Source organism: Melanotaenia boesemani, chromosome 22 (assembly GCF_017639745.1).
Source record: "Melanotaenia boesemani isolate fMelBoe1 chromosome 22, fMelBoe1.pri, whole genome shotgun sequence".
In the NCBI taxonomy this organism is placed as follows: Eukaryota; Metazoa; Chordata; class Actinopteri; order Atheriniformes; family Melanotaeniidae; genus Melanotaenia; species Melanotaenia boesemani.
The window spans coordinates 10243512-10266427 of NC_055703.1; the positions used below are offsets into that span (position 1 = coordinate 10243512).

The window sequence follows — 22916 nt, forward strand, 5'->3', positions numbered from 1 at the left end:
GCCGTCCTGTCGCCTCAAATCTATCACGGTCTCCTGCTGCACCGCTGCAGTCTCCGCGCCAACCAGGAAAACTAACGCGGGCCTAACATGTCACCAGTACTTAAATCTGAACGTGCACGGGTCTCATGATTACATCAATGATTGTGTTTGTTTCTGTTGTGGTAACTGATTTGATTGGATTAAAGAGAAGGAGAGGGGGCTGCTGAGTGGGCGGATGTCTGGGTGCCATATCTGATTTTGTGACAGAGGTTGTCTTATCTCTGAGAGGTCAATTTGCTTTTAATTGGCATATTTGCCTTAGTAACACAATTTGGAGATTATCCACGCAGGTTTGCACATGGACAGTTCCAATGTGTGTAATTTTTGCCCTCCAACACAGTTCTAAAGCCAGCGTCAGGGTCTTGGGTGGGGGTCCTGTTAGTTTAGAATTGTCAGATCAGCATACGCGTAGTGCAAACTGACGACTGCGCCCAACCCTAAAACCCTAACCTGCATGCGCGTTAACGTAATGTATGCTACTCTGGTGAATATGCTAAGCTGACAGGACAGGGGCGTTATTAGCGTGCATAGCATGAGTAATTCGCACATCTGTGAATTCATGCACATTCAATTTTGGTCCAATAACATTTTTTTAAGCGACAAGGCCTTACACACCTGACACTGTGTCAACTGCTTGGTGACACAGAGTACTGGCAATTTGCTGAAGTTGAAAACAAGAATGCATAGTCCCAGACATCTAAGTTTTTCAGAAACTGCTGATCTGCCGGGATGTTCATACACAACCATCTCTAGGGTGGTAAGAACAGGAAACTACAAGAAAAAGTGTGGATCCATCCCGCCTTGAATCAATGGTTTAGGCTGCTGCTGGTGGTGTATTTGTGTTTTTTTTTTTGTTTGTGGCACACTTTGGCCCTCCTTAACACCAAATGGGCTTATTTAAATGCCACAACCTACCTGACTATTTTTGCCGACCCTGTCCATCCCTTTATGAACAGTGTGTCATCTTCTGATTACTACTTCCAGCAGGATAAATTAGAAATTAGAGATTACATTACACCAGTTTTTTTTTGTTTGTTTTTTCTGACAATGACTTCACTGGACTCCAACGGCCTCCACAGTCATCAGATCTCAACCCCACAGAGCAGCTTTAGGATGTGGTGGAACAGGAGATTATCATCATAGATGCAGCTGAAAAATCTGCAGTGATACTAGCATGTCAGTATGGAGTAAAATATCTAAGGAATGTTTCCAACATGGTCTTGAATCTATGACACCAACAATTAAGGAAGTTCTGATGGGAACAGTGGCTCCAACCCAGAACTAGCAAGGTGTACCTAATAAAATGGCTGATGAGCTCAATTCCAAACTTTAAGAGCCCAAGTACTGAACTGGCCTACCCACATTGAGACCTTTGATTAACTGGAAAACATTCAGCAGAGAGAGGGTGGGTGGAGGAGGGAGTGTCAAACTTCTTAGCAGCTGAAATCCTGAATCAGATGAAACACATTAAAAAAAAACACCTCTGCCCCATCTTTATCTAAACATTTCCACAAAACCAACAAATGAGTCACTTATTTAAAATTTATTGTAGAAGCAAGTTATTTCTGTAAACAACTTATGTTTACACTAGAGTGCTACAGCTCTTGTAGTTTACAAAATCATAAAATGAAATATAATAATGTCTCCTGTGTTTTGTTAACATAAAACAGTTTGTCATGGCAAAATGAGATTAGCTTAATTAAAATAGATAACTTCATTTTTAACCCTCTTTTTTTTTAGAGCTAACATACACCACAAAGCAGAAAAAGATGGGAAAAATACCTTTATTTCTGAGCAATTAAAGTGTATCATAATAAACTCAAGTAACTTTTTATTAAACATTATGTAGTCCAAACTATAATTTATCGGACTAAAGTTGACAACCAGTGTTCGGAAATCAGTTAAAAAGATGATGTATTGCAAGATAAGGTAAATATTCACACAGGTTAAATTCATACACAAATTATTTGGTTAGCACACTCAACTGATTGTTGATCAGTATTGTTACTATACAAGGATGAAAAAAATATATAAGGTTTCAACATGAACTTTAAAGTGCATCTAAAGATGATTTTACATGAATTACTACAAAAAAAAAAAAAAAAAAAAAAAAGATGAGTTTAGCTCTTAAAAAATTCATTAAAGCACTGTATGGTCAAGTCCAGTTCAGGATAGACACTGAGCACACGCTGCAAGGTTTACACCATGGATCTCAACAGTTTAATCCTGTATTTGCATAAGACTGATCACTAACAAACTGTCTTCAAGTATGACAAAATTTGTGTAAATGTCAGTAACATGTTTAATAAAACAAAAAGCAAACATCTCTTCGTTTTAGAAAACATCTTTGACAAGCATTATAGTGGCAAAGACCAGACTTTACCCATACATTCAGCAGGTCACATAATGCTACTCCATCACCCGTCCTTGTCCCCAGCAGGAAAGACATTTGAGTTTTTTTCTTTTTTTCCCCCCAGAAAAAGGCAAAATCAAGTATTTGACTGCAGCCCTGGTCCTTTGGCTTATGAGACAGGCACATTTGGTTAAGCTTTCCATCATTATTGGTGGTTAACACCAACAAACTAGTAGCAGAAATGGAAACAGTTGCCACCATGAGGATGACGTCCCGTGCTGTCTCAGAGAGGTGTGAGGTGACTAACTGAGGTCAAACAAATCTGTTCATCACTCAGACTCTAAGTCAGGTTCCAGTTCCTTTTCAACATCTATCCAGGAGCGCTTCTTTGCGCTGGGGAAGTCCTTTCCTAGAGAGCCGCGTGTCAACGGCCGTGATGCAGCGGCATCTGCAGGAGAGCTTTTTAAATTGGGGATTTTTAAACTGCTGGCAGAAAATCTCACCGTGCTGTCCTTGTTGGATATAGATGGACTTTTAATTGCTCGCTTTACTGGAGGACTTTGTAGTGGTGCCGTTTTATTTTTGGGGGGTCTTCCTCTGCGCCGTTTGACTGGTGCAGGGTTAGAAGCTACTTCATTGGCCATGCCTGAAGGGTTGTCTGCTGGCATCTTGGTTGCTTCTGCAGTGTTTTCATCACTTTGACTCTCATTGATTAGTGGAGACATTTTGACTTGAATAAAACCCTCTGTATTTTCTACCTCATCTGCATTTTTACTAACAGAGGGAACTCCTTTCATCAAAGGCCTGCCCCTGCAGGAATGGTCCGCATGGGAACTGGGATCAGGAGGACTGGACTCTGATTCATTACAGGAGGGAACCAGATTCACAGGGTTAAAACACAAACGTGCAGATGGGACACCTTTCATACTCAAAACCGCTTCTTGGTTTTTTTTTATAGCTTTGGGATCCAGTGAAGGCACAATGATTGATTTGTTAAGGAAGGCAAGCTGGGCAAGGGGGGCGACAGCGCTTGAAGTTTTTTTATTAGAATCCACAGATGTGGTGTTTTCTGAAGTACAGCCGGGTTCTGAATCCGAAGGCTGGTCAGATGCAGAGATATTTTTCTCTGCACATTTAGAGGAGTCCACATCAGACGGTTGTGTTTTAGCTGGGGAGCTAAGTTCATCTTCTTCTCTCTTCTCTTTGGGTTGCATGACCATGAGCGTATAGAAGCCATGACCAACTGTGAGAAAATAAAAAGAAATATGTAATTAACAATACTGAATGCATGTTAAAGACAATATAAGTAGGTTCCTATTAGCTTACGTGGTTTTAGAGATGAAGGAAGTATGATTCTGCCTGTTTTGGAGCGAACCAGAGGAAGAGAAGCGAGACGCTGTGGTGGCTGAACATTGGCGCTGTTGGGATTAGGTGCTAATGAGGCTCCACTTTGTGCTGCAGTGACCTGAGGCTCAGTTTTATCTGAAAGGGTTTGAAGCTGGTCCGTTGTTTGTGAATTAGGCACAGTCTGCTGGCCTGGATCTCCAGAGGTTTGACCGACTTGGGTTGAGGCTGAAGGTTCACATTGCTGTGTCACCATTTGTGATGTGGATGTACTGGTCATCACCTGGAGTGGGAGTGACCCAGCTTGAGGCAGAGATTTTTGTGTGAGGGATTGTGGGACTGGAGTTTTTTCCAGGTTTTTAGTAGGATGAAGCAAAGTTAGCATATTCTCCAAATTGCTTTGGAACGTTGAAGGCTGGCTGCCTTCAGATGGAAGCCTGCAGACGGGCTGTGGCTGTGGTGCTGGGGGCTGGAGATTGGATTGGGGAGCAGTGGCTTGGGAAAGAGCAGCTTTGGTTTGTAGAAGTTGAGAAAAGATAGGCCTCCATTTCATCGCCTTCTCTCGACGTTTCTGACGCTCACCGATCTCCTTCAGCTTGTTTTGAATCAGGATCTCCGACTTCCCTGAAATGATGACTTAACAGTTACCACTAGGGTAGACACATGCAGCAAGATCACACTTAATCTACTCCTGATCAGCTGCATCTCTACACTTCTATGACAATCTGAGGCACTACTGTTTCTAATGAAAGCATATATTATATCAAACTGGCACCACAATAGGATTGCATGCAAGTTTTATTAGTCTTGCTCTGTAACCTTATGAGAATGTTTGCCTACCAACTATGATACGATTAAAGAGTTCATAAATCAGAAAACAGCAATTAGTATAAACAGCACCTTCATATCGGAAGATAAATTGTACATACCTGACAAACGGGACAATTTCTTCACATACAGGGCCTGTGTCTGAATCAGCTTCTCTTTCTCCTCCTCCAGGCGTATGGAGGCCTTGATCAGATTTTCAATTTCTTTTGTAGCCTTAAAACAAAAATAAAAAAAAAAATCTAAGAATAACAGACTATAGGAGCATTGCAAGTAATTAGGTTAACTGGCAACAGGGAAGTAACATGATCGGGCATAAAAAGAGCACCTTGGAGAGGCAGATTCTTTCACAAGTAAAGATGGGAAGAGGTTCAGCAATCACTTATAGTACAATGTTATCAAATGATTCAGGAAAAAAAAATGACTGAGTCCTGGAAGTCACTGCATGGGTTAAACACTGCCAGAAATCAGTCTGTAAACACAAAGTTTATTGAACATGGACGACAGACAGCAAGATTAATCACAGAGAGAAATATGCATTTTTGTTTATTTTAATTATTTTATTTAAATGTATTAAAATTTTTAATGTCTTTCATATGCATTTGAGTTTAATAGTTTTATTGTTATTTCACTTTGCACTTTGTTCAACTTTGTTATAAATGTGTTATAAATAAAGTTGCAGAACATGATCCTGAAATGCGGCTGTCTAATCTGGTGCATTAGCTGAATATGGAACAGGCAACTTTCACATCTGGAAAGGCACCACATCTGCTGAAAGGTAAATACGGGTTTTGGTGCCTTTTCATAACACGTTACCTCACCCAGTAGTACCAATTCAGCACTTTCCCCCCCCACTGTATTAAACTAATGCTATCTTACACTTTGGTACAGTGATGCTGAAATACTGTAGGGGGTTGCTTAGTCAGAAAGTCACCACTTGTGGGTATAAACAACCCTACAGCTGTGAACAAGCTTGTCAGAGCTTGTCCACAGCTGTAGCTGCACTTCTGTGCTTTCTGAAAGTCTAATGAAAAAGTTGACAACATTAAGATGTTCACAACAGATGAACAGTTCACAGACTAAGAAAAGACTAATAAAAACATGAGAACTATTTCAACCAAGTACTGGTGCAAGAAAAAGATGTGAAACTGACCAGAGAGAGGAGATGGGGCCTGGGAGTTTTGGGATTACTCTTCAGGATGGTGTGAAGTCGTTCGAAGCGGGCTCGCTGTTCGCAGCGTCTTAGCCTTTCTAGCGCTGTATGGTTCTTGCGTTTGCTTTTCCCAGGGATTTTGTCATCCTTCTTTACTTGATACTGAAATGGAGAGACAAAAAAGACATTTTCCATGAAGCTGCTGCATGAAAAACTGCTGTTCTGTAGTAACAACAGACCGTACCTGGACGTTGAGCTCATTGAAGGATTCAGAACCATTAGCAGGATTCCTGCATGTAGAAAACAAATCATATTAAGTTAGACATAAATATCTATACTTCCAAGACAATTAAATAAAAATATCTATGTATACATAACATGCCTCCATTTATTGACACACAATTGAAAGCATTACCTTGATTTCTCTGAAGTCTTCAAAACAGCTTCCTTCATTTTAGCAATGGCTTCTTCTTGATCTTCTTCGACAGTTTCAATGTCTACTATCTCGTCCTGAAGAAGCAGGATTTTTGTAAAGTAGTAAAAAAAAAAAAATTTTCAGTTTTTTTCCCAAACATTGTTTGAATGAATTCAGATTTTAGGTTTAAAATCAAATAGTTGTAGAAACAAACTTACATCTTCATCGTAGTCTCCGTAGTCAGAGAAATCAGAACTTAAGTCTTCTGAAGTGACATCCATGTTTGAATCAAGCTGCTCGCTGTTGGCTTCATTAATCTCTTCAGATGGTTTCTTTTCCTCACTCATCAGTCCAGAGGAGGGGCCAGGCACAGCTGATGTGCTTGTTAATAAAGTTTTTATTTTATTAAGGGCATTCAGACTGAGCCACCCTGATGCTAAATGGCTAAGATTAGCTGCTCCACTTTTTTGTGCCGGGGTGTCGCCTGTGCTTGCTGTGTTCTTAGTGTTTAGAGCTTGTGACTTCCATGTGGATCCTTCAGCTCCAGGCTTTGGAAGTTGAATGAGGGTAAAGCCACCAGGCAGGATGACGCCGGGAAGCTTCTGGTCTACGGCGGTCTGGTTGGATGGAGGGCAGATTCTGAATGAACAGGTTCCGCTCTGTGCCAGGAAGCTGGGGCTTTTTAGTGATGGCGAGACAGTGAGAGAGACTGGTGATGTTGTGGAACTTTTCTGGACTGGGACAAATGATTGAGCAGGGTTGAGGGCTGAGGAGTTTTGTGAATGTTGTTGTGATCCCTTACTCAAAGAGTCTGGTTGGCTTAACTGAGCTGAGGAAAATAAAAAATGTAGCATAGGCGGTGAGCTACGTTATTTAGACATTTCTAAATGTTATGATGATCTTGTTAATGTTATGATCTTACCTGGTGGCTGAGTTGTTGTCTTAAGGTCTGTCATTTTCCTTTCGGGAAGAGCTGGAGGTGCAGGCGCAGCTGTGCCTGCAGCATTCACATGAGGAGAAGCTGAAGTGCCACTTTTCTGCGTGGATTCTGGTTTCTGTGAGGCTTTACATAGCCGGCCTGTGACGTAGGCTGCAAGGCGGTTTGCTGGATGCAGAGATCCCATGTGTCCAAGCAACAATCTGGCCTGATTGTAGCACTTCCCATTTACCTGAAAAACAATTAAATATTGTTGCTATGTTTGACAAATACAAGAATATCTGCATTCTGTTAATGTAACTGAATCCAGGCATGATTCAGTTTTTTTATGCAACTGCAGCGACATAAAAATAAATAAGTTTTTAACCTGATGTCGTCAAAAGGAAACTTTCTGTTACTGGTTAAAAAAGACTGGTTGTTAGCAATACCTGTATAAGCCCAGATGTTTGGCAGCCAGCAGGTTTTCTTCTGGCTCTCAGTCTGCCTGCTGGTATGACTCCATTCAGAAAAGGTGTGACCCCCCAAAAATTGTGTTGGTCTTCGATTTGCTCATCTTCCACCTCTTCATCAGTGCTCTCGTCACAGCTTTTGTTGGAATGTTTGTCTTTGTCACAATCATCAGATTCCTCCTCATCAACATCACTGACTTTTGCTGGTTTACTAATTTGTATCTATAAGGATACAGAATGAGATTTAACACATAGAAAACTGGGGGAAAAAATGACAGACTGACATAAAATATTAAAAAATATCCTGACAATAGATATCACTTTGTGAAGAACTGTGTTTAAACCAAACGTTTTTGGACTGAAATCACAGTAAACCACAGTGACCTACCCGGTATGTGACGATGGAGCCACTGGGTTTCTGTAGGACGATCTTTGCGATAAGTATTACGTAGTAAGGCCCGATGTAGAAACGGCGAAATAACCGATTCTGATTCATGCGTTGACATAAAGCTTCCAGGACCATTTTGCTGTCCTTCTTCCACTGACACAATGACTGGATCTGGATTTGCTTCTTTGCTTCTGATTCGCTGAATGTAGCTGGCTGAGGTGGCTTTTTTTCTGAGGAAATAAGATGAAGTACAGTAATGACTATCTTAAAAATACATGAGGTGACATGCTAATTTCCAGTAGATGGTGAAATATTTCCAGCACAAATACCATTAAGTTTTACCTGCTTTTTGCGCAGTTGGCATAATGTTGTGGTGGCGGTTGTTGTTGTGAGCAGAGTTCTGCGTTGTTGATGTGTTGTCTGGTGTCGAAGTAGTAGCAGGGGTGTTAATATCCAAAGTGACTTTTGGTGGAGGCTTGCTGTTGAACTCCCTTACACGAGCACATGTCATCATGCTCTCCAGATATCTGTACACCGGATCTTTATCCTCCTCTCGTATCTGCACACATGATTTGAATTTCATCTTGAATGGAAAAAATCAAAGTTATTTTTACACTGGAGTCATGTTAAAAAAAGGCACAATGCAACTTTACAACCTTGAAACTCCATGTTCCTGCCCCATTTGATGGCACCATTACATTTATAGCAACTGGATATCAACACACTGGCTGTTTTGAATGCGGACAGTGGCTGACTCAGCAAAAAAACTAAAGGAGACATTATCGGAGGAAAGAATCAACAGAAGACTGACTTATACTATCTGGAAAAACCCCACAGTACAGGTAGGATGCAAGATGGATGCCGAATTAGCCGTTGTTAGAAAATCTGACAAAGTTCCTTTAAGGCTATTGATAGTCGTCACTTTCCTGATTGTAATCTTACAATTCTGTTATCCATGTTTATTGGGCTGGGTATTGTCACTAATTTCTTGAATAAGTTTATTTATCTGTTTTACTTAGATTAAATATTGATTTATTTACAGCTAATTAGTCATCTGACCATTCACAGATAATGAAAAAGCCCTCTGTGAAGCTCACTCCCTGATCCATCAGCTTAATGAAACACAGAAAGACAATTTACTTGATTTGAGACTCGTTTATTCAGTCTTTACATTTGGTAATAAATAATTTCCTCCATCATGCTTAAATCTTTATATTAGTGCAAATATAAAGAAAAGCCTAGTTGAAGTTGGAGAAATGTTATCTTACCGGTGGTGTTTGATTAAATACAACTTTTTTTGTGTACTTTGGTGAAACTGAGGACTGAGAAGTAGAGGTACTTTTTGGAACAAAAAGCGGCTCTGGATCCTCATCACAGCGGTCACGGGTCCACAGTTTATTGGTTAGGGAGTTCGGATGAACCTGGACTGCATGTTCTACATTAGTCAAAGCTGGAGAGAAAGAAAAAAAGAAAAAGTACCACAATTTAAAAAAAGCTTCCCAATTGTTCTATTTCTGTAAAAGAATAGAATTTGACTGTCCAGAAGTGATATTTGCCATCAATACTGAGGTAGAGTTATAACAGTGTTACCCAAAAATGTGCAAACGATACCAACATCACTTGATCTTACAGTAAACTAGACTGGTCCGTTCCTTACTTTCCCCTGCTTTCAAGTGCTTGGTGATCACACGTTTAAAGCAGGCACAGCCAAACATGCACTCAGGCCGTCTGCAGTGAAGGAGAACCCTGTTCAGATGCCCTAAACTGGAACACACACAACCCAGTCTGCAGAACTCTTTGCCACATTCGGGTCCCACAGCTGTGATGTTTGGAAAGGGCGTCACATTCGAGATCTGACCCGGCAGCATCTGAGTAAAATGAAATCATACTTTTTTTTAAAAAAAGTAAAATAACAGTGAAGACAGCATTGACACAGCTCATCAAAGGACACACATACCTCTTTAGTCAGTAACGCAGACAGAGCCATTGTCAACCTTTCTGGAGTCAGCTGCGTTCTGCTCAGGCCCTCGTTTAGGGTTTTAGTCTCCATCTGCAATAGTTTGAGCTGGATCTTGGTGAAGCCTGGTTTTTGTGCCGTCCCTGGGCCCTGACCAGAGCTCACCTCAGGTCTCTGACCAACTTCTGGGAGGCATGACGATAAACTGAAATGGCAAAAAAGAAAAGAGCACCATTGTAGGTTTTTTAAGTTTTTCATTTAACTTTGCACATCATAGCATCTTGAATTACAGAGACAGAGAAAAACAAATGGTCAAGTTAAAAAAAAGAAGAAGAAGAAAAAAAAAAAAAAGTACTCCTCAGATTTTCTGAGAGAACTAGACCTGATAAAGATGTGGCATTGAAAAGAGTTATGTCTTAAGCGGTTCATTAATTTTTCTACAATGCACCTGCTGGAGGAGAAATGTGTGCAAACACCTAATTTGTCCCTCACCTTTGTGAAACAACAATAGACCCAGAAGCAGTGTCTGAGTGTGTGTGTGAGGATGCAGACTGGTATCCAGACTGAGCCTCTGTCTGCCTGGAAGCAGATGACATCATAGCCAAGTAGAGGGGGGGTTTGTAGGAAAGCGGGCAAGGTTTATTAGTCCACGCTGTGATATTAGAAGCAGAGTTTCTGTGTTTGAGTACGCTGTCCAAGGTCTTTACATAGCTGGAACTTCTAGCAGGCAGCTGATAGGCCACGGAGGCCTCTGGGTTCATGGAAAAGGCGGCAGCACGTTCACTGATTTGCTGAGCTTCGCTTTCCAAGTACTCATCCAACATGTTGCTGCAGAAGGCCGATAGGTCCTTTTGTAACCCTTTTGGAAGGATAAGAAAAAAAGAACCTTTAATTTACTGAATAATATTAAAGAATAATAAATCAGACATAAGGACATTAAGCTGATTTTCCTTTAGTTAATCTTTTACTAATTACTGTACAATGACTACACTGAACCCACTATTTGATTTAAAAAACAGGACCCTGAAGCTACAATACGATGAAAAAATCTTACCTTCACAGTTAGGAAAGGCTTCTTTGCTTCTTATAAACTTGTTTTTCCATCCCTTTATTTTTGTCATATCACTAGTTTTTCCTGTTCGGGAAATAAAGGGAATGCTCTCATCTGTGAAGGACACATACAGCGATAGCCTTCAGTTGTCTTTATAATTTATTTTTTATTTAAAATATTTCTTTCATTCTTAAAAACTTAAAAAAAAAAAAAAAAAAAAAAAAAAAAAAACATGCACCTGAATGAAAAGGAGCAGAAAGAAGAAAATCTCATATAATCTGCCTCTAAGTTAGTTAAACCACGCAGCTCTCATTGATGCCCTTTGCTGCATAGAAGTCCATATTAATATTAGCAAACAGTATTTTCTCAGCTTTCCTTCAGCTGACATGGCAACACATCTAACCTCAATTACTCAAACACAGTTTTTCTAACTATTGAGGAGAAATGAATATCTAACATTTTTATTTACTTTAATCACAGCATCAACAATGTCATTGCTGTCGGGCTTCTGTCTCTTAGCTTGAGGTTAGCTTAGCAATTTCAGTGGCTGAGTGTTTGCCTGTGGTACTGGTGCTGAATTCCAGGTCTCACAATCAGATCAGATCTGATCAACACCTAACCTCACGTGTAAAACAAGCCAGACATTATGCCTCACTTCCCCACACTGTGACGCAAAACTACTCAGAAGGTTAAGGCAGCTGTTACTTTATGAAGGGTGTGAAGACTGAACTCAAATCGGTCTTCAAGCTGACCCCAAAGGTCAGTGCTTAGGGGGGTTAGGCATGATTGCGCCTGCAGCTAGCTGTTTTTCTAACAATTATCCAGCTACATTTTTCATGAGACCTGAATTATAGAATTCTTACTTGCAGAGTTGAACAACACCCCCCAAATCACTCTGGTATGGAGATAGTACCTTTTGAACTTGTAAACATCAGATTAAGTTACAGTGCTAAACTTTGACTGGTTCAGTAGTCTTGGCATCATGTTCCTGCCTTTCTCTCTCGCGTTCTGCATTTAATTTTCCTAGAAGCTCAAAGCTTATATATAATTTGAATGTAGAAATCTTTTGAACTTATAGATTTCTAATTTCATACTGTTATGACTGCTGCTGACACTCAGCAAGTTTTCTAACCTGTACTCTACAAAAACAGAAGACTCAGGGATGTTTTTAGAAGGCATGCAATCACCCACTACAGACAACAGATATCGTGCAAAGTTGAGCTGAACATATCAGTAAAAAAAGACCCATCTAGAGCCATGAAAACCCAAACAACACTTTAATGATGCACAAAAAGTAAAAAAAAAAATTACCAGCAGGAGACAAAGTTGTAGTGTTGCTGTTTTCTGGTAGGTTTGGAGGAGGCAGCGGCAGACAAACCCCCAGATAATGCAGGTCAATGGGCATACTGGAGTCTAAGGAGCTCAGCTTTAAGCCAACTGGATGTGGGGTCAACAGAGAATACATTGACATTATCTTACTTTGTGCAGCTGATTTAATGACTGGGATGTTTGTGTCAGTGTTTGTGTAAACTCACCCTCTTGCAGCACAGGATGGATGACCTGTCTGTGTTTGAGATCTCTGAGGTCATTCAGCAGGATGGACTTCAAGCGAGCTATCTTCTCCTCCACCGTTTCTGGATTCACCTCCACTGAGACACCAATGAAATATAAATTACTGTAACATGGTTCAATCGAAGGACAAGAGGGGGACAAAAAAGAAGACACCACTCCATTACTTACTTATTTGCTTAGACTGTGCTGGAGTTGATGTGCAAATAGGAGATTCTGATGCTGAAGTTTTAACCGCTAACTTCTCCCCAACATGAATGTCAAGAGCTTCCTGTCACATGAAAGAACAAAGACACATATTTAACATCACTATTGATGGATCATTGTAGAAGTCACTGCACCCTTGACTGTGATCTTTTTAATTCCAGTTAGTTTTTTCCTCCTGTATTATACCTTTGAAGAAAATGACACAAACAGCAGGCCTTCTATTTCATCCAGCTCCGGTTGCATAGCAGCAGTCAGCGATGGGCTGTGGACGACCGTGGAGGAGGCAGAAGCAGCTTTCCAAAGTCTTCCCTGGGAATTACCCCAACGTCTGCAGATCTTCTTCCTCCTCTTGCGATACCGAGGCAATGATCTCGGAGTGGACGTTGAGGAAGAAGGAGTCATGGAGCTTGATTTGGGGGGGTTCCACTCTTTTGAGCCTGGCTGCTTCTCAGGTGTTACACACGCAGCATTTTCTTCCTTGGGTTCAGGACAATGACGTTTCTGGACCAACACAAGTTCACCCAGGGAATGTTTGCCCCTCATACAGGGGACATATTGTTCACCTGTACCAGCAGGGTTAGACATTATGGGCTTCAGCACCGGTCTGGTTTCTTGCAATGAAGCAGCTTCTGACAAAGAAGCAGCTTCACTGGGATCCTTTGTGCTACAAAACAAACCAAAGAAAAAAAGGCTCACTGACACAAAAAAAGCACTAACAGGTTGTCTCGTTAGAATAAAACACAATAAGAGAAAGACGTCACTGCATTTGGTTAAAGAATACTAATGAGCTAATTCCACAAGTTTAATGTGTCTCTTCTCCATCCCGTTTCTATTGTGGAACCTGTTTAAATGGTTGAATATGTGTCTCTACTTATTAAGGCAAGAAATCAATTAATTTAGCTCCAAACATGGTGTTGAAAAAATATGACTGTGTCAGAGGGAGAAAATGGTTTATATCCGCTGGAAGTGTTCATGATTGTTAACCAAAAAATTGCTGTTATAGGTTTAATTGATTAGAAGTTTATTTACCAATATGGCAGCAGATTGAGCTTCTAATTTTTTAATGAAGTCCCTTTCAGACATGTAAAAAATTCCCTATAACCCGACAACAATTAAAAGTCTATCAGTGTAAATGTCACATTTCATTGGATAAAAAAAAATTCCTATATGCAATTTAACTTACAACCCTAATACTAATTAATCACTACTAGCAAGTCAAATAGTTTGCAAACATATTTAACCCTATTTATATTTGCAAACCTCCATTCAAAAAGATTCACTGTTCATTTGAGCAGAAACTAAATTAATCTTGTACAAGCTTTTTTTTAAACCAGGAAAGCATCTTTTGCACGAGTCATGACTTAGACTGCAACAGCAACACAGTTACAACACACTACAGACATTTGGCACAAGAATAATCATACGTTTAAATAAAACTAAACTTAAACTAGGAAAGCCTTGATTAAACCACAGGATAAATATCTCAAGAATAGCAAGATAAAAATGTCATATTTTAAAGCTTCTGCCTCTAAATCACATAAAACAATCTTAAATTTAGTGAGAGCAGCTTTTTAATTTAAACTGATTTGAAAGTTGCTTTTATTGAAAAGTATATTTAAATGTTTTTTTTTTTTTTAGTTTAGTATGGAATCTAAAAAAAGGATTATGGAGATAATAACTTTCTTGACTGCTGCTTCTTTTTCCTTTCTTACAAATAGGGGGGAAACAGACCAAAAGTAGCCTCATAAATAAAATCAATTGAATCCATGTGTACACAAAGCAAACCAATCAACATAAGCAAACAATAAGGAGCTAAACATTGGAGAATTTGTTATAAACCTGAGAGATCTATGATGGACTGTGTGTAATACATGCAAACACTGTGGAAGCACGCATACAAACAACATCATAGTCCAGCACAGACATGAAACTAGCAGCTAGGAGCTTCTTTTGGTCTTGATAAAAAGACAAGACTTGATTCAAAATGAAAACTTAACTAGATGTAACCCAACCAGGACGAGGGCTATGTTAGAGCTATTTTTGTCACTGTGTCTGTGAATGAAGCCTGGCCAATTCTTCTAATAACCCCTATAAGGGTGCTTGTCATATCAGATCAGGTAGACTGACAAATAAAATGTTTGTAAACTGTATATGAGCCTCCAAAGACTTCAAATTTCTATACTGAAACTCAATAAAAGGTGCTCACACCACAGACCAGATACACAAAAATGTCAAGAAAAGTTGGAGGAGGTAAGGCGTAGGGGTCCCCAGCCCACTCTTTAACCACATTTCATATGGATCATTTCCTCCAATCGATGCAACCTTTTCCGTCTAGCGTCTCCTCGCCTCAGGGAGAAGCTTGTCCCTGTAGCGCACGTTTCATTCAACCACTAGTGGACAATGCTGAACTTAGAGCTCACTTCTGCAGACTGACATCAGTTTCGGGAGGCAATGCACTGCTGTAAAGTTGTTCGCAACCGCCCGACATCTCATACAACCTTTCTTTAAAATCTCTCGCCACCTCTGCACAGTTGTTTTCCTAGTCTCCTTCCTCTTCTCTGGTTTGTCCTTTTTGCTGGTTGCATGTCAGCTATTCTGCTCAACACTGACCCAGTGGTATTGCTCCATTTGCTGCATCAAGTAACGAATCCACAAGGTCCCTGAAACCGCACCAATTATGCGCGGAAATGAAGCAGGAGACGGACAAAAGTGCCGGTCCGTCTGCGTAGCCAGCTTCTGCATCAAACATAGATGAGCCTTTATACATCGGCTATGTCATTCTGACACTAATAACCAAAGATTATAAAGCATGCATCATAATGATTCCCTGCGATCTTGTCTAAATCTCTGTTCTATCAGAGTACATACTGTGCAGCTTCACTTTACATACATGTTTAGCCTATAGACTGTTAAGTAATATAAAGCCTCTTGTGTAACGATTTAGCTGGAAAATGTGAAATAACACTAATTAGAAAGCAAAGTCAGCTCATATTCTTTCACACTGCTGATAGAACATTAGCAAACCTTGAGATACTAATCAGGCACTTTAAGAGTCTCAATTATAGCATAACTGCATTTATGTCAGAAAAATCTGTAATCTTGCTAAAGTCCAACTGATGGTTGTAGGATGTCCAAACAGGTCTAACTCATATTCTCTAGATTTTATACATTTTTTTTTGTATTTTCTCTCTGGGATTTAAAGTATTTTTCATTTAATATAATTTTCAACTGTTCAATGCAATGCCATAACTCCAAACATGACATGTAAATATGAATTTCTATGATGATATAACAGGTCATCTTTACCAAATGTGACTTTAAGAATTAAAGTTTTACACTTCACTTGATTTTCGTGTCCAATCCTCTGCTTGCACCAAAGTGCTCTCTTTCACTTTCCCAGGCATGTCTGGATGATGTCATGAGGAATATCATCAAACGTGACTAATGTCTAAATGACTGAAAGCTTTAACAGATACATAAAGATGTTAATGTTGTGTATCTAATGTCTAAAAAGAGCTATACTTGAACTTGCCAGTAAGTTTGCCCATAACGATCACATAAATTGCAAATTAAGCACAACTCCCTGCTGTTGGAATAGGAAACAAGTTATTTGTGTGAATGTCAGTTGTACTGGTGAACCACAGGGTTGAAAGTTGTGATCTGACAGCAATGTGGTTGTGCTAAAGCTAAAGTGAGATTTTTAAATGCAAACTCAAGCCTGAAACTGAGCGTCTGACAGCAGAAAGCTGCTGCAACAGTCACGTGCTTCCAGTAACATAAAAACTAGTGATTAAGTGCATCTGTGCAACTTCAAGAGTGGTAATAAATACAGGTGGATTATCTAGATGGTTGGTATGAAACAATTTGTGGATACTGGTTCCAGCTGAGAGGCAGCTTCCAGCAGCAAGACTAACTTAACCTACAAGTCACACTATAATGGAAAACATGTCTGCTGCCATCTAGACTGATGTAAAGAGATTGTTGTAAACTACCAAATAACATATGCTGTGTAAAACAGTCACTTATTTACTGTGTTCATACTTTGGGCTTTGTTGGAAGTCAACAATTCCTACTACTTGTTCCTCAGGTCTTCAAATTTCTAATGTAACCAAGTTGATTTTACACTAAACACCCAGGGTCACAGGTTAAACGTGGTAACTTCTCTAAGTAAGCTTCACAAAGTTGGTTCTTTTAATAAAACAATAATAAGCTTCCCTACATGCTAAAATGCATGTAGGATGAGACTTCAAATATTTAACTTTTTGGCCCTCAAAAAAAAGAGATATGCCTGGACCAAAAAACAAACCCTGCATCACCCCAAGAACACTATTTCCACAGTAAAGTATGGTGGTGGCAGTCTCATGCTGTGGAGATGGTTTACATCAACAAGGACCGGGAAACCGGGCAGAACCAACAGAAAATGATCCAATGAAAGCAAACACCTCCATCCAATCAAGAATCTGTGGCATGATTTTAAGATTGAGGTACAGCAAAAGAACCCATCCAACTTGAAGAAGCTGGAGCAGTTTGATGGACAGTCAGAAATCCCAGTAGCTAGATGTACCAAAAGGAGGAGTCCTGGAGATGTAATTGCTGCGAAAGGTGGCTCTAAGTACTGACATTGGGAGAGTAAATATATATGCACCCACCAGTCTTAATTTGTTTTTAATATATTTTTAAAAGTCCTTCTAAATGACAAGTTATAATACCAAAATATATAATTTAATTTTTTTTTTCATGCCACTGTATACAAGTTGCCCCTGTTATGTCCGTCCTCTGATGTACCTTTCCCCGTTAAATAAGTTGCCCCAATGATGTTACACTGAAATGCATAATTAGATTACTTTAATTGAAAAATTAATGTATTTTCTTCTAAGTCATGTGCAGGTTGCTTGAATTATTAGTACATGTAAGGTTTTGCATAATACTCTGTAATCCTCTAAAAGCCTAAATTTACAACATCAATAGTACAGATATGCAAGAGGAAATTTACATGATCATGACAATGTCATTCAAAGATGTCTCCATAATTCCACACTGAAATCATGTAAAATACATCAGTGTGAGCAGATCAAAAGTGAAACCACATCAGCTTACCTTGGATCCACCGGCTCCTTCACGTCTTCACTGGGTTCAGCAGCTTTTAAAGCAACTGGCTGGGTGTCCATTTTTACCGCAGCTCGCGCCTCTGAATTAATCCTGTACAGACGGGGGTTGCAACCGTCTTCTCTGAAGCCCTTTGCAAACGGGTTATGATTAATTTTCAACTGAGTGATACGAAAGTTCTGATAGGTGGTCACTGCCATAAATTCTGTTTGTGGAAAAGTAAAGGTCATGCTTTCAGGTCCCATGACCACAGGCTGATCAACGCTGGGCATATCTCCATCTGGAATGGGAATTACGTGGAGCCTAGGAATGTAGCGATGCATGGAGTGTAGGATGATATGACCATCCTGGTCTTGGAAGTTATTGGTTAGTTTGAGTTTATAAAAAGACACCAAACAATTCATCCAATCGGCGCCTCGGCAAGGTGAGTAATGGTGGGGAAAGGCTCGGATAAGACCCTGCACCTGGTGCTCTGCTGGCCCCATGACTTCCCATGTGGACGTGCTCCAGCGGTACCTGAACTGACCCGACGGAACGATAGACAAGACAAGACTGTACTTCTGCTCAGGGTCTAGACCAGACAAGCGATATCTGCAATAGGGGAACATGCGGCGCCCCTGCTTAGTAAGAATCATCTCAGTTCCACAGTTGTTAAACTGCTTCCACACACTGTTATTCTCCAAGGATATGCTGACACCTTTGAAGGTCAGCACAGAAGGAAAGTCACTTTCCAGATCTGGATTGCCAAACGTAGTCATTGGCAACGCAGAAGACCAAGGTGGCGTTTCTGATATGTTGATAAGACTCGTCCCTGTGCATGATAGGGAGCCTGATGCAGACGCGATATGCGAGGTAGCTGGGCTTGTTTCAAAAGTCTCTTCGAAGGGAGATGTGGAGGGAACGGCAGGCTTGGCTGGGCTTGCTTCAGCAGGTGAAGAGAGAGCAGAGCTGCAATCATTACTTGCCATGGAGACGACTTTATTCTCGATTACGGTCTCACTGGAGAAAGCAGGTCTTGCAGTGGTTGGAAAAAGGGGAGAGGAAAAAGGGACAGAAGAAGGAGGAGATGATAGAGGGCCATTAAGCATGCTCCCCTTTTCATCCTCCATTGCAGGGTTATCGTCCATGGATGTGGGTTCAGAAACTGAGGTAGACATCACCAGTGGCTCTAATCATCACACTGCATCTGGCTCCTAAGATAAAGACAGAGGAAAAAAACATCATATAATGAGGTTATCCAAATAATAAAGCATGGTTCAGAGGTTCTTTATACATTTAAAATCTAAAAAAAATAAATAAATAAAAGGAAACCATGAAATGTAAACACGCTGGTCTCCAGGCATTTTACAAAAAGCACACATTTCTATTCAAAAACACAGTCATCATTGAACCCGCTGTAGCATAGGTAGCGCTGCTGCATTCGGTATTGCAAATAACAGCTCCAACACACGTCTAAGTACTGATAAAATTTGTTAAATAAAATTTGGTGGCCAATAGAGATGTGACGTTCATGAACGGATCGATTCTTTTGAACGACCCTTTTTTAAATGAACGATGACAACCGACTCACAGCTGTGAGCCGTTCATTTGTGAGCCATTCTTTTTATATACAAATTTTTGACACTGCCTTCATCAAATTAAATCAAACTTTATTTATAAAGCGCTTTTAATGCCATAGGCAACACAAAGTTCTTTACATGATTAAAAACATAAGAATAAAAACACTCAATGAAATCTTTCACACAGTCACACGCACACACGTATACAAACACGCCAAGCCCAATCCCCCCCCACCCCCCTTCCAGCTAAAAATGACTGAATGAATTAATAAATGAATAAATAAGTAAATAAGAAGTAGTACAGTTAAGTAAAATGAAAATAAAATAACATTTGTGACATCATAGAAGTCTGATGTCCAACACGCTCCATTCATGTGAAGCATCTATGGGCAGAGAGTATTGTTTGGAAACAAATACTGTGAGTTCTATTCAAAACAGTTACTATAATTTGCACAGACTGCTCAGGTTTATTCTTTTTTATCTATGTTTTTCCTATAATTATTTAATCTTGTATAGTAGATTTTATATAGGTACATATTTTGATTGTTTATCATTCTTATATATTGTGAAATTTTTTAATATATTGTGAGAACGAGCCAGTCTTTTGAATGGCTCTTTGAAAAGAACCGCTCCTTAAGATCCGGCTCCGTTCAATGAGCCAAAAAACCCAACTCTAGTGGCCAAAATCTAAAAAGAACTGAAATTTTGCCATACAAAACCCCTAAACTACTGTTTTCCTGGATTGCTACACGTGCAATATGCCGTTGTTAAAACTGCTCCATGTGTGCAATTGGAACGCCAATAATAAATCAAATCAGTGACAATTTTGGGACAAACTTATTAAGAAAATGCTTCTTAAGAAAACAAAACAACTACAAGTAGATTCATTACAATCTATTTACAACAGTGGATTACACTCAGTCAATTAATGAGCTACTACTGCCCCTTTCAAACTGGGAATAAAAGCAAAAATTGCACACGCAAGGATATTTGAAACGATAATGCAGCGTGGTTGACTTTATCCAAGCTTTCAGGCTGCGTTTCTCACATTTGAAATTAATATTCTTTTTTTTTTGGCACACTTTAAAGTGGACTAAGAGATCGCTTTTTATAACTGACCAATAGGGTGCTTGATGTCACTCAGCTAAGACTAAACCGTGGGCCTATATTTAATTAACAATCAAAACCCTAAAAATGTTCAAAGAATTTTTATTTTTGTAAACGGAACGCCACAAACCAGAAAGGTAACCTGTTTTGTTCTCCTGACCCCCCCTCCCGTCGCGTGTAATCACGCACTCACACCACCACACAGATGATGCGGTCTAAAGGTGTTAATAAATCCAACGACAGCATTAAATGGAATAACAACCGGCATTTTTACTACAGTTACTTCCAGCTGTTGTCGGTGTAAATATTTTCATCCTCGAAATAAACAAGTCAGCTCTTGAATATCTCTTGGTAACAACGGCTCATTCTTCCTCAAACACCGCGGGGAGGAAGGCCGCCTGCTCCACCGCTCACCAAGTTGGAAAAGTTGCACGTTTCACAAAAGCCTCACCTCCAAACGTCGATTGAAAGCCTCGTGGCCACCGGCAGCGACGTAGTGATAACGTTCAGCGTGAAACTCCAAACTGTTGCACGTCGTCTTTGCTAATAAAGACCTCGGTGATTCGAACATAAACACAAACTGGGAAATGGAGGCCGAGAGCCACGCCGCTGTGCTCGCAGCGACCGACCTGTGTGTGCACGTAACTGAGCCGAAAGCGCATGCACGCTATCAACCCCCCTTCAATGGCGCGTGATTCCCGACCCGCCAGCGCCAGAGAAGCGGGAGTCCACCACCATCCTCAAGATTTTTTCCCCCCCTTTTTCCGCTTGTTCCCACCTCGAGCCCCGTCCGCGATCCGTAGAAGACAACTCTCGAAGTTGCTCAAAATGTTTCAGATAATTCCCGGTCTGACAGTAAATGCGCGGGGCTTTGCCTTTCTTCCTGTGTATTTTCTTTACTTCTTCAGTCTATTCGACCACATCTCCATTCTCACCCACTGTGAACCACAAACACACTCTCCTTACTGGTCCGCTGGCATACACACATGCATATACACACACATCCGTGCTCTCGGGTTGTGACGTAATACGCTGGCTATAAGGCGGTAGAGATCCAACAGCCAATGGCGAACCCCTCCTGGACAACTCAAGCCAGTTGATTCACCACCATGTCAGTGGCTTGTGTAATAACACTAATTTAGTTATTTTTTAGTAAAAGAAATTCAGTGCGCATCTGTTGTGATGACACACTGCGGCAGGTTCTCATTAGACAGTTCAGCCAATTAAGCTGCAACTTGTAATTTGTGCACGTACGACACCGCAAAATCTGATTGGCTTCTTTCTTGAGTAAAATAATGGCGCGTTGCAACCAAAGACAGGTATGAATATAAAAAAAAATATTATATTTTCCATGATGGAAACTACACAGGGCGATTGTTGAACAGTATTGGGATGTAATAGTCTAAGCAAAAACATTTTACCAAATAAAGACAACAAGCACTGTCCTGTTAGCAGACCAAAGGATTTGAGCGATACCGAAGAAAAACTAAATTAAAAATCAGTGCCCGTTTCCATTAATTATTAACCACAAGCAACCCAACATTAACCGCATTTGCTGTTGGCATGCTGGATTGAGGAGGTTTAAAATAGTGTCCTGTTGAACATAATTTCCTTTCCTGCACCCTCTAATCCTTCCTTTTCTGTGTCCTCTTTCCAGATAACCACAGCACATGGCCGTGGCAAAGAAATATAACCAAACTACATGTATTTATCTGGAGGATTTAGCTCAAGTGACATAAAGACTTTGACCATCCCTCATGGTTTAAGACAAAAGGATTTGACTGAAGCAATTAACAACCAAATAAAATTATAAATATAGCGACTCATGGTCATTGCTTTTTGCTAAAATGACATGTCATTTACAGATGCCTCTCTGTATCTTGCGTGTGGCTAGAAAATATCAAAAGAACAGCTTGACACCCTCCAGTGGGTTTTCTGTGATATAATCATACATAGAAAAAAAGTATATTAACTTCAATTACAGTAAAGTAATGAATTACAAGTAAAGCGCTGCTGCACGAGCAGGGCGGGGTCTACTTAAAACTAGGAAGTGGGGTAAACAGCCCTGTAGAAGCAGCTTACAACGCTATGGTGTCCCACGTGGAAATCTCGTGGTGATGCCGCAGCCTTCTGCTGTGGAGCTCTCCACGTTCAGTAACTCTAAAACCCCGTTGCAAGCCACATTAGACGCGTGATATGGACTTTGAAACGCATTTGAGTGAGGTTGCACGTTTTCACGACTGTGAAGATGCATTTATCAATCAGTCACCACGAAGCAAACACCTGAGAGCAAATTCATTTGGAAAATTACCATTATCAAAGAAGTGGAGCTATCACGCCATTTACACTTCCATGGTAATCATAAATCCACTCAGAACAGTCGATTCGTCCCATATTAAGGAACACTTACTAATTTAATATTTATTTAAAAATGCGGAGATCTAGATGTTGCAACAC

At 40.2% G+C, this 22916-nt stretch overlaps 1 protein-coding gene across 5 annotated transcripts; it reads right to left on the reverse strand.

Annotated features, from left to right (window-relative positions):
- Window positions 1-1807: 1807 nt before the first annotated feature.
- On the reverse strand, window positions 1808-21442 carry magl (MAX dimerization protein MGA-like). Of its 5 annotated transcripts, none has more exons than XM_041976153.1 (23): window positions 21238-21442; window positions 17785-18986; window positions 13125-13351; window positions 12874-13094; window positions 12652-12751; window positions 12447-12560; window positions 12223-12348; window positions 10915-11025; window positions 10353-10719; window positions 9861-10065; window positions 9534-9771; window positions 9172-9353; window positions 8246-8486; window positions 7904-8133; window positions 7495-7737; window positions 7052-7298; window positions 6348-6958; window positions 6130-6224; window positions 5959-6004; window positions 5715-5876; window positions 4666-4777; window positions 3719-4360; window positions 1808-3635 (listed from the first exon to the last, which is right to left on the reverse strand). In XM_041976153.1, exons 2-23 carry the CDS (start codon window positions 18948-18950, stop codon window positions 2722-2724), a joined length of 6600 nt encoding a protein of 2199 aa, XP_041832087.1. In that variant the 5' UTR covers window positions 18951-18986; window positions 21238-21442; the 3' UTR covers window positions 1808-2721. The 5 variants fall into 5 exon arrangements, with proteins under 5 accessions (XP_041832087.1, XP_041832090.1, XP_041832085.1 ...); XM_041976156.1 differs by lacking the exon at window positions 21238-21442 and adding an exon at window positions 20911-21203 and having other exon boundaries at window positions 10915-10995; XM_041976151.1 differs by lacking the exon at window positions 21238-21442 and adding an exon at window positions 20911-21203.
- Window positions 21443-22916: the final 1474 nt, after the last annotated feature.

Bases quoted from the DNA above. Each gene is read 5' to 3' on its own strand.
- magl (XM_041976153.1), bottom strand. From the start codon at position 18,950: ATGTCTACCTCAGTTTCTGAACCCACATCCATGGACGATAACCCTGCA. The intron at 10,066-10,352 runs GTGAGGGACAAA...TTGCCATTTCAG, and splicing joins TCTATTGTTGTTTCACAAAG to TTTATCGTCATGCCTCCCAG. The intron at 6,225-6,347 runs GTAAGTTTGTTT...CTGCTTCTTCAG, and splicing joins ACGGAGACTACGATGAAGAT to GACGAGATAGTAGACATTGA.